Here is a 12,331-nt window from a genome sequence, read left to right on the forward strand (position 1 = left end):
TACCTACTGGACCAGAGACCTTATGAGCGCCTATATCTCATCAAGTCTTACTCAAATCATTTTTATTTCTTAACAAACTTTATAGAAAAACCTTTTCTGAATCATATGCAGTTTGTTTCATTGAGTTATCATTACTGGTTTTTGAGATATTTGACTTTAAACTCAGATCCTCATTTAAAAAGTCAGGTATCTTAGGATGTGTGTTCTATAGATCTGAACTCGACATCAATTCAAACACTTTCACTGGACCCATTGGCAAACATTTTTCGTTTACATATACGGACTGGTGGATACTTGATTACACCCATTGCAGTCGTATATAATGGTCCTAGCAGCTGTTTGTGAAACTTTCGGAATTCGCGTGAAAAGTATTTTATTGTTTTTATTTATTTTATAAGTATTTTTTTTAATTCACATTCCTGGAAAATTTTTAAGGGACAATCTGGGAATGCAGTTTCAATATTCCTGGATCTATATCAGACCTGGAAATGCTTAATATTACAATTTTCATAATGCATGTTTTAGTCCTTAAAGTGTATCAAAGTAACTTCTAAAGAGAGTAGGTCCCAATCTTGGTCTTTAAGGACCTCCTATTGAAATTACAAATATAATAGAAAATAGATCTTAATCATCGTAATAATTACGGAAGGATTTCATTAGGTATGGTATCAAATGCCTTTAAAAGCTCTATAAAGGTTACAATACACGATTTTTTGACAAAATACTTTGTTGCTTATTTTGTGACCTTCCCAAGGCTTTCGACTGTGTACAGATTCTTGCACAAACTCATCAGATAATCACCTCTCAGTCAGTTAGTCATTATTAGAAAAAGAAACAAAATTGTTTTTTTTTATAAATTTTATTTTTAGCTAGTGAATTTTGTATTTATTACAGTGATCTAGCTAATGCCTATAATCTATACAGGTTGTTAAAAAACTTAATACAATTTTCACATATACAATAAAGTTCTTTTGAATTTAATATAATTTTTAATTAACATCCTGTATAATCACACATAAATCTTCTTCATCATTTTGATTGCCTGCCATTACATTTCTCTATTAATCCAAGTGAACTTCATTAAACTCTTTGAGTATTTAGTATATAAACTTCATAATTATTAATAATAAACATTCACTATCTATTTGAATATTTTCCATCTAATTTTTATTTAAAATATACAAAGAATACTGCAAAATATACACATAGCAAAGTGAAACATTACATTATATAAAATATAATAATTTATTTATTTTTTGTTAAACCAGCTAACAAAAATATGTACAAATGACTAGATGAAACAACGCCTATACAAACTAAATTGTTATTAATAACGGTAATTCGATTGGTGCTTAACCTAGTAATAGCTTGATTCAGATATGAACTATTTTCCATCACATAAAAAAAATAACTCCATTAAATCATACTGCAAGCGTTATTTTGTAACTTATGTCTACTGTTGGAGGTGCCGAATCCGGAACAGCATTGCTGTTGTCTACTGTTATCGGTTTTATCTCCCAGGCTCGGATGGCTTTTGCTGTTGATCAAACTGCTCCTAGTCTAAAATTTAAGAAAAAAAATTTATATTGGATTATGCTACAGGTAAAGAAAGCTTTTCTGAATATAACGCTTTTTGTTTCATGTCAATGGTCCCATTAGTCTAGGAGATATTGGACTTGGAAGTGAGTGGTCATCTTGAAAATCAGACATTGTCATTGGACATCAGTGCTTAAAAATCTTGATAACTCTGAAATTTTTAATGTGACTCATTTGAGCTATGAACACTAATTGCAAAGAGTACTCTTCTGAATATAATGCAATTTGTTTCATATCAATAGTCCCATTAGTCTTTGAGATATTGGACTTGGAAGTGAGTGATCACCTTGAACGTGAGACATCGTCATCGGATATCACTGCTTAAAAAGCTTGATAACTTTAAAATTTTTTATTAAACTGATTTAAGCTATTAACATTGTTGGTAAGGAGTGCTCTTCTGAATATAATGCAATTTGTTTCATGTCAATAGTCCCATTAGTCTTTGAGATATTGGACTTGGAAGTGAGTGGTCACCTTGAACGTGAGACATCGTCATCGGATATCACTGCTTAAAAAGCTTGATAACTTTGAAATTTTTTATTAAACTGATTTGAGCTATTAACATTGTTGGTAAGGAGTGCTCTTCTGAATATAATGCAATTTGTTTCATGTCAATAGTCCCATTACTGTTTGAGATATTGGACTTGGAAGTGAGTGGTCACCTTGAAGGTTCATCTGATGTTTGTATTGCCTTGTAAAAAAAAAATTGGTCTAAAGATGCTCGCTAGTCGGATCGACACCTGCAACTGTAATTTTATTTAAATGTTTGTGAACTGCTGTGGATTTTGAGCGTTTGGTCTGAGTATGCCCTAAACGGACAAAACACCTAAAGTTGTTAATAAAGGCACTAGAAACATTAAGCCTCAAATTCATTTGATGTTTGTAATAGTTTGTAAAAAAAAAAAAAATGGTCTGATGATGCCCTAGTCGAGCGAAACCTGTAACAGTAATTTCAATTTAAATGTCTTTGGGATGCTGTGCACTTTGATAATTTTTGTTTTACGTCATCTCAAAGCGTATTTATGCAGACGACAGCTCCATACTCAAGAAAATCATTATGTCAATTAAAGAGTCGCCTTCTCTAGCTCCTTCTATTTGGAACAATCCTCCATACTCATTCATGTAAAGACAAACTTGCTTGGACTATTGAAGAGAAATCAACTCTTTTATCAAGTCCGTACTATGAATAAGACAAGAAGAGTCCTTCAGGAACAAAAGGGACGGATAACAGGAAGAACCTAGAATCAGTTGCATCAAGCTTATCATCAGAGATTGATTAGGAAGGACAGTGAAAGGACACAGTTGTTTCACGGTTCAGATAAGGACAGACCATCAGATAGAACCAGTTTTATCAAGTTTATCATCAGGATTCCAACTGAGTAGGATTGAGTGCTTACCAGAAACTCCTTCTTCTTGATGTCGCCCTCACTCCTCGACTCGGGAATTTCTTTATGTTTGTTCAACTTTTTCGCGTATTTGTACATCGCCCTTCCGAATTCCGGCGTCTCTGGTGGACTGTGACTGTGAATATTCTGGAAAAAACCAAAGAAATTTAACTGTACAAGCTTCAGATACCTTAGAACATGTTTTCAGTCATGTCAACCAGATGGCCCCACGGTATACAATACAAATACACATTTGTATCCTTCAAATCGTGTGACCTTAGTTCTTGTTTTGACACGTGACTCTTAGATGGCGCCAGGGGTACGAGTGCGGTAATAACTGTTCTCGCACTGTATAAAATATACGTACGTTTTCCTGGGGTTCAATTTGGGTCGGTACGTCGTCGATCTCGACTTTTTTCACCGCGGTGGCATCTGAGGTGTGTCCGGAGTCTCGTCGTTTGACCAAAATGCTCGAGGGCGTGGTCAGGGCTGGAGAATTGATCGAACTTGTACTGCTTGCGATATCAATGGATTTCCTCTTTCTAATTAGGGGAAAAACCGGGATTTTACTAAGCATTTGATCATCAGTCAACTTACTTTTCTTCTTGCACTAAAGGTTTAGGTTCAGTGTAAAGTGGCGGGGGCGAAGTGTTCCTGGAACTGTTTAAGCTAGCGCTATTACTAAGCAAACTGTTATTGTCGCATTCACAGTCATCCAGAGATTCACGTCTGGATATGGGAGTTCCGAAGTAGTGCACTGGATCCCATAGGGAGGCAGTTGCTCCCTCCGAGTTTGACCTTGTCCCTGTAAAACAGTTAAGATTTTTAAAAGTGAAGAGTTTCAAGGTCAATGTTGAACAACCACCTTCAGATCAATATTTGCACTTTTAACACATATTTGCTTTAAAATCAATTTAATGCATTTCTTTCAAATAATTTAATATAAAATTAATCCAGTTTTCTGGAGAATTTACACAGTTACGTTGAATGTCTGGAAGTCATTAAAAATCACTTCAAGCGTCTGGAAAATAGACAAACTGATTCTAAAAGCCTGGAATAAAAACCAAAAATATGACAATTTCATAAAAATTAAATAAAAACATTATATTGCAATAATATGCAAATATATTGCAAATACCTGCAAGGCATGGAAGAATTACCTACCTCAAAATCTTGGAATAAAACAACATTTTATTGCAAATGCCTGGAATAATAAAATAAATACTCAAAAAGTCTGGAAATTGAACATTGAAAACCAAAACCTATTTAAAAATATTTAAATTAAAAAGCAAAGTGACTTGAAATATCTGGAAGACATGGTAAATGATTCCAAAGTCCTGGAATAAATCAAGATTTTATTCCAAATGTCTCGAGTATTGCAAAAATGCCGAAAAAATCTAGAAAAACTCAAAAATTCTAAAATTAAAAATTGAAAACCAACACCTATTTTAAAACATTAAAATTAAAAGAAAAGTGACTTGAAATATCTGGAAGACGTAGAAAATGATTCCAAAGTCCTGGAATAAATCAAGATTTTATTCCAAATGTCTCGAGTATTACAAAAATGCCGAAAAAATCTAGAAAAACTCAAAAATTTTAAAATTAAAAATTGAAAACCAACACCTATTTTAAAACATTAAAATTAAAAGAAAAGTGACTTGAAATATCTGGAAGACGTAGAAAATGATTTCAAAATCCTGGAATAAATCAAGATTTTATTCCAAATGTCTCGAGTATTACAAAAATGCCGAAAAAATCTAGAAAAACTCAAAAATTTTAAAATTAAAAATTGAAAACCAACACCTATTTTAAAACATTAAAATTAAAAGAAAAGTGACTTGAAATATCTGGAAGACGTAGAAAATGATTTCAAAATCCTGGAATAAATCAAGATTTTATTCCAAATGTCTCGAGTATTACAAAAATGCCGAAAAAATCTAGAAAAACTCAAAAATTCTAAAATTAAAAATTTAAAACCAACACCTATTTTAAAACATTAAAATTAAAAGAAAAGTGACTTAAAATATCTGGAAGACGTAGAAAATGATTTCAAAATCCTGGAATAAATCAAGATTTTATTCCAAATGTCCCGAGTATTACAAAAATGCCGAAAAAATCTGGTAAAACTTAAAAATTAAAAAACTGAAAACCAAAACCTGTTTTCAAACACGAAAAATAAAAGAAAAATCATTTAAAATACCTGGAACACGTGGAAAATAATTCCAAAGTCCCGCAATAAAACAAAATGGAAAATTTTAAAAATTCTAAAATTAAAAAATGGAATCCAAAACCTATTTGGATTAAAACAAGATTTTATTCTAAATGACTCGAGTATTATTAAAATACAAAAAAAATTCAAAGTCCTGGAATAGAACAAAATTTTATCCAAATATCTGGAATATCGTAAAAATAATCAAAAAAAAGTCTGGAAAATTTTAAAATTTCCAAACATTCTGGAATTAAAAACAAAAGTATATTGTAAAACATTAAAATTAAAAGACAAATTATTTAAAATACTTAGAAGGCATGGAAAATCACTCTAAGGTCTATTATGTTTCATTCCAAATGCCTGGAATATTGTAAGAAAATTCGAAAAATCTGGAGAATTCTAATTTTTTTTTTAAATTTCAAAATTTCTGGAATTAAAAATTGGAAACAAAAACTTATCCTAAAACATTAAAATCAAAAGAAAATAAATATTTGGAAGACATGATAATTAACCCAAAGTCCTGGAATAGAATAAGATTTTATCCAAATGAATGGAATGTCATAAAAATACTGAAAAATTCTGGAAAATGTTAAAATTTCCAAAAAATTCTGGAATTAAATTTTGAAAACAAAAATTTATTTTAGGACATTAAAATTGAAAAGTAAATTATTTAAAATACATAAAAGGCATGGAAAATCACTCTAAGGTCTATTATATTTTATTCCAAATGCCTGGAATATTGTAAGAATGTTCAAAAAATCTGGAAAATTCTAATTTTTTTTTTATTTTCAATCTTTTTGGATTTAAAAATTGTAAACAAGAACTTATCCTAAAACATTAAGATTAAGATGTGATAATTGACCCAAAGTCCTGGAATAGAACAAAATTTTATCCAAATATCTGGAATATCGTAAAAATACTCAACAAATTTTTTTTTTATTTTAAAATTTCTGAAATTAAAAATTGAAAATAGAACATTATTTTAAAACATTGAAATTAAAAGGTAACCTATTTAAAATTCTTGGAAGGCTTAAAAAAATCACTCTAAGGTCTATTATATTTTATTCCAAATGCCTGGAATATTGTAAGGATGTTCGAAAAATCTGGAAAATTCCGATTTTTTTTTTAAATTCCAAAATTTCTGGAATTAAAAATTGGAAACAAAAACTTATCCTGAAACATTAAAATTAATAAAAGAAAAATTATTTCAAATACTTGGAAGACGTGATAATTGACCTAAAGTCCTGGAATAAAAGAAAACCTTATTCAAATACCTGGAATATTATGAAAATACTCAAAAAATCTGGAAAATGTTAAAAGTTCCAAAAAATTCTGGAATTAAAATTTAAAAACAGGAAATTATGTATTTTAAAACATTAAAAGTAAAAGATAAATTATTTAGAATACTTGGCAGGCATGGAAAATCACTTTAGGGTCTATTATATATAACTCCAAATGCCTGATATATTGTAAAAATTTTCAAAAAATCTGGAAAATTCCAAATTTTTTAAAGTTTCAAAACTTCTGGAATTAATCAGAAAAAAATATTTTAGGATATTAAAATTAAAAGAAAAATTATTTAAAATACTTGGAAGACGTGATAATTGACCCAAAGTCCTGGAATCATAAAAATACTGAAAAAATCTGGAAAATGTTAAAATTTCCAAAAATTCTGGAATTAAAAGCCAAAAATTATTATAAAACATTAAAAGTAAAAAATAAATTATTTAAAATAATTGGACCATCACAAATGAAGATACTAAAGGAAATATGTTAGGATTTCCATGGTTAGTTGGTATGTCCAAGCAATTTAGGTCAAATATCTTAAAAACCGTTAGTTCTAGAGAAAACTTACTAGAAACCATTTTTATAGAAAAACATCTGGACAATAATTTAAGTCCTTACGCATTTTTCGATAAAACCAACCCAACCAAAGATATTTGAACAAATATGTTTGGAAGAAGAAAAAAACCTCATAATAAACAGAAAAAATTGAAATGTTCCTACCACGGTTATTCGAAGAAGTTTTAACGGGCGAACTGGCAATACTCCTCCTAGCAACATCCTGGAACGTGATGGGGGAATATACCACCGTCCTTCCCAGTAGGTCCTTGGGACTCGTAGGTCTGGAATATTGACCGTTCGTTATCTCAGACCTCAGGGACACTTCTTGCGAGAGTACCACCGGTTTTGCTTGGTGTAATCTTGGTACCGGGGTTCTGCACTCCCTTCCCAATAACCAATAAGTTTTCATAGTACCTAAAGTGACCAATCGCATCATTACGTTACGACCAAGAAGAGTATTACTTACCTTTTCCTTTTATCTGGATCTCGCCTCTTTCTTGCACTTTATACGAGTGCGGCAAACAGTCTCTTGTGTACTCTGATATGTGGATTTTCATCGCTTCGCTGGAGGATTCCATTCGGGAGGCTGTGTTTACACTATCACCAAATAGGCAGTACCTATTCCAAATATGTGGTACAGTCCAAGAGAGTTAGAAGTCCAAATAGTACTTACCTGGGCATTTTCAATCCTACTATACCAGCCACGACTGCGCCCGAATGTACTCCCACGCGGATCCGAAGGTGCTGACCTAAATTTAAATAAGCCAATAAGAAACGTTTGTCAAAAGATCGATGGTTGGCAACGTCGCGGTGCACTGTGTTGCCTGCACGTAGTTTTAGATTTGACAGGTGACGTACACATGCGTCATGAGTGGAGTAAAGGATGAAATGCAGGGTTGCCACAGTTAGGAGGGAAGTTTTCTTAAGCAAGAGGTGCCATCTGGTATCATGAGATTTAAATAGTAAGGCAGTTACAGTAGAATTTCCAGAGGAAGAGAGAGGGTTTATTTTTGACAGGAATAAGTCAATGAAAAGAAGACGAGGAAAAGTGGTTTCAAGTCATAAAAAATGAGACAAAAAATTCAGAGGTTATTATGAGATTTAGAAGACTCTTATAGGCAGTCAAAGTACCTCAAATGCTTAGAATAGATTCCCAAATATGTGCAAGTTTTTGTAAGAAGCTTGAGAGTGCTTAAAAGACTCTTTACAGACAGTCCAAGTGCTTCAAATTCCTGGAAAAATATTTTAAAAACTCATTGATGTCAAAAAGAAGACTTAGAAGACTCTCACAGGCAGTCAAAGTGCCCCAAATGTCTGAAATAGGCTTTCAAATATCTTCAAGTGTCTGAAAAAAGCTTAAGAAGACTTGGAAGACTCTTACAGGCAGTCCAAGAGCCTCAAATGCCTGGAATAGACTCTAAAATACTTTCAAGTTTCTAGAGAACGTATAAGAATACCTAGAAGTGCCCCAAATGCCTGGAATAGGCTTCCAAATAAGCGCTTCAAAAAGCCCAAAATGTCTGAAATAGACTCTCAAATACTTTCAAGTTCCTAGAGGAAGTATAAGAGTACCTAGAAGTCTTTTAGAAGTAGTTAAAGTGCCTCAAATATCTGGAGTATGCTTCCAAATACCTTCAAGTGCTTGGAAGAAGATTAAGAAGACTTAGAAGACTCTTACAGGCAGTCAAGGTGCTTCAAATGCCTGTAATATACTCTCAAATACTTTCGGGTTCCTAGAGGAAGTTTAGGAGTACCTAGAAGTCACTTATAGGTAGTCAATATGTCTCAAATGCCTGTAATAGGCTTCCTAATACCTTCAAGTTCCTAGAAGAAGTTTAGGAGTACCTAGAAGTCACTTCTAAGTAGTCAAAGTGCCTCAAATGCCTGGAATAGGCTTCCGAATACCTTCAAGTTCCTGTAAGAAGCTTAAGAAGACTTAGAAGACTCTTACAAGCAGTAAAAGTGTCTCAAATGCCTGGAATAGGTGTCCAAATACCTTCAAGTGCCTGGACGAAAATTTAAAAAACTTATAAGTCTTTTACAGGCAGTCAAAGTATCTCAAATGCCTGGTATACACTTCCATATACCTTCAAGTGCCTGGACGAAGATTAAGAAAAGTTAGAAGACTCTTACAGGCAGTCAAGGTACCTCTGATTCTTAAAAAAGAATCTGAAATACTCTTGAGTATCTGAAAGAGAAATTTGAGAAGACTTAAAAACTTTTACAGGCAGTCAAAGCGCTTCAAAATACTAAAGTTTCTAGAGGAAGTTTACGAGTACCTAGAAGTCACTTAAAGGTAGTCAAAATATTTCAAATGCCTGGAGTAGGCTTCCACATAACATCAAGTGCCTGGACGAACCTCAAGAAGACTTTTCCAGGTCGTCAAATTGCCCCAATTGCCTGGAATAAACTTTCAAATACCTTCAAGTTCCTAGAAGAGGCTTAAGAGTCACTTATAGGCACTCAAAGTGCTTCAAATGTCAATTTTGAGACACGGACTCGTGTGCCTGGAATTATTGACAAATATCTTTGAGTGCCTAGAATTCATAAGAAACAAAACAAAGAGTTGCCTTTAATTCTAGGCTATTACAGACATTTGATTTAAAATTCTGCTAGATTCCAGGTAGTTTTTGCCATTGTTCACTTATTGCAGGTACTCGTAATTAATTTTCATTAATTCCAGGTAGTTGGAGTTACTGTACAGTTGGTTCAAATATGTTTAATTTGATTTCTTATGAATCTCAGGAATATGAAATCATATATCTGCTTAATTTCAGGCACTTCTTATTTCTTTCGGGCATTTTGAGCCTTCTTATCGAATTTTTTGTTAATTGCATACAGTTGAAGCTTGTTTTCGCTTATTCCAGGCATATTTAAAGTAATGTCTTATTTATTCCAGGCAGTTGAGGCCATTTCCCACTTATTCCAGACGTTAAAGGGTCGACTGCTGATTTCGCACTTCTGCTTATTTTGCAGCAGGACTATTATGAACTAACTATTGGGTAGTTTTGACCCCCTTTAAGTGTGATTTTTTTGTGATAATTTTAATATTTACTTACCGGTGGAAGGATCCTTTAAATCGGTAATAGCCTCGACCATATCAAGGGCCATATCACAGACCCTCTCGGCATGGTTGCCCTCTTTGGCGGGCGCCCCCGAGACCACCATGTAAGCATCCCCAATGGTCTCGACCTGAGTCCGGCAGCGTGTAAAAAGGGGTTGCGGATGAATCACCAGTTTTTTGTAAAAGTACAGCTCAATCAAACAACGAGTGCCAGAACCAGTGAACCGTTTGTATGTGATGCTTTTTAAATTGTAAGGCAACAGAAAGATTCACAGTATGTATATCAACCCTAATGGGTTCACGCGTATATGCATATTTAGGGTAGTTACTAAGGAACTACCCTGTACAGGTTCCATCAGTGGTGATTTCGCCCTTAACCTTACACTTTAAATCGCAAATTATTATATGCTTTGTGATGTGCAGATGACATTAATAAAATTTCCCCATTTACTTGTTCTCCTTTACAAGTGACAGTTCTAATGTTTAAAATTCCCGCCATCTTGACATGATAAATTGAAAACAAGATGGCGGCCATGACGTTTTCCAAGATGGCCGACGGGCATCATTTTAGAAAGCGAATGATTGATCTTTTATTTGGTGAATTATTTAATTTTGGAATTGTCACTTTTATGTTGGATTAATGGTTTTCGGGTCACGTTTAAAAGCGTTTAGAAAATTATTGATTTTAGGAAAGGGAGGAAAATAGAAGAAGAAAGGGATTATTTTAAGTGGATAGATAAAGAAGATGAAGAAGACGAAGAAGACGAAGAAGATGAAGAAGATGAAGAAGATGAAGAAGATGAAGAAGATGCAGAAGATGAAGAAGATGAAGAAGATGAAGAAGATGAAGAAGATGAGGAAGATGAAGAAGATAAAGAAGATGAAGACGGAGTAATTGAAAAAAGATTCGAAGAGAGAAAGAAAGAAAAAGCGAAAGAAAAGAGAAAGAATTACTGTTTCCAAATGACAGGAATAAATTAAGTTTTTCAAAAACTAATTTGACCGTCTCATTAATTAAAAAATTATATAAACGTCTGGCTAACGAAGGTCTTGAATACGTAAAATTATCCAGTTGGAACCCAAAATAACAAAAAGAAGAAGAAGAAGAAGAAGAAGAAGAGAGAACAAGGAAAAGGGGAAGAAGAAGAGAGAACAAGGAAAAGGGGAAGAGGAAGAGGAAGAGGAAGAGGAAGAGGAAGAGGAAGAGGAAGAGGAAGAGGAAGAGGAAGAGGAAGAGGAAGAGGAAGAGGAAGAGGAAGAGGAAGAGGAAGAGGAAGAGGAAGAGGAAGAGGAAGAGGAAGAGGAAGAGGAAGAGGAAGAGGACGGCAAAGATAAAAAAGAACAGGAAGGAGAAGGGATTGTGGAGGAATTGGAAGAGAACAACGACGCAGAAAAAAGAAGAAGAAAATAGAAAAAGGTTTATTGGAAATCGATGGAAAGTCCTTTAATTTGTCTTTGATCTCATCTAAGAAGAAAAGAGAAAAAAAGACAAAGAGCGAAAAATAAGTAATTAAAAAAAATTATATACACGTCTGGCCAAGAAATGTCTTGTATGCGGCAATTTTTTCAAGTGCCTGGAAAGAGAGGATGAAGAGGAAGAAGAAAAAAAGAAGAAGACAAAGAAAAAATTATAATACATTTTAAGTCAATATATGAATTCCCTATATTCTAAATTTAATTTTCTTTTATTTCCTATTTCGCAAGTTTTTTGTCCATTTCTTTCTATAGTCATCAAGGGTCAAAAAAAAAATAAATGAGAAAATAAGGCTGACGCATTAAAAATTAATTAATTAATTATTTAAAAAAAATTGTATACACGTCTGACCAATAAATGTCTTGCGTGTGGAAATTTGTTCAAGTGCTTGAAATAAAAAAAAGAAGAAAAAGAAAAAATGGCAATTAAAAAAAATTAATGAGACAAGAGGGCTTTGGATGGCGGCCATTTTGAAATTTGGAGCTGTCACTTTTACGTCAATATATTTTGTTTGTTCCTTCTAACGCATTAAAAAAAAGAGAAGGACAAGAACTACTTTAACTGCCTGGAAGAAAAAGAAGAAGAAGAAGAAGCAGAAAAAGACAAAGACAAACAGGAAGGAAAAGTGGTTGAAAATAAAAAAGGAAGAAAAAGAAAAAGCCTGGAAAACACCTGATTAACAAAGATATTAAGTGCAAACATTTTTTCATGTATCTGAAAAAAAGAAAAAGACAAAGATGAAACAAAAGACGAAGAAG

The 12,331-nt window shown here is 32.9% G+C and overlaps 1 protein-coding gene across 2 annotated transcripts in view; it reads right to left on the minus strand.

Moving 5' to 3' along the window:
- Nucleotides 1-935: 935 nt before the first annotated feature.
- LOC126744688 (soluble guanylate cyclase 88E) overlaps nt 936-12,331 on the minus strand; it is a 58,130-nt gene continuing 46,734 nt past the window's right edge. The window contains exons 10-17 of one of the 2 annotated variants that reach the window (XM_050452202.1): nt 10,095-10,227; nt 7,709-7,784; nt 7,502-7,653; nt 7,201-7,449; nt 3,579-3,786; nt 3,349-3,523; nt 2,994-3,128; nt 936-1,560 (exon numbers count right to left, since the gene is read on the minus strand). In XM_050452202.1, the coding sequence (XP_050308159.1) occupies nt 1,417-1,560; nt 2,994-3,128; nt 3,349-3,523; nt 3,579-3,786; nt 7,201-7,449; nt 7,502-7,653; nt 7,709-7,784; nt 10,095-10,227 (1,272 nt within the window). In that variant the 3' untranslated portion in view covers nt 936-1,416. Of the gene's footprint in view, nt 1,561-2,993; nt 3,129-3,348; nt 3,524-3,578; nt 3,787-7,197; nt 7,450-7,501; nt 7,654-7,708; nt 7,785-10,094; nt 10,228-12,331 lie in introns of both variants that reach the window. The other variant, XM_050452201.1, reaches the window with a different exon arrangement.

This window comes from Anthonomus grandis, chromosome 14, assembly GCF_022605725.1.
Source record: "Anthonomus grandis grandis chromosome 14, icAntGran1.3, whole genome shotgun sequence".
In the NCBI taxonomy this organism is placed as follows: domain Eukaryota; kingdom Metazoa; phylum Arthropoda; class Insecta; order Coleoptera; family Curculionidae; genus Anthonomus; species Anthonomus grandis.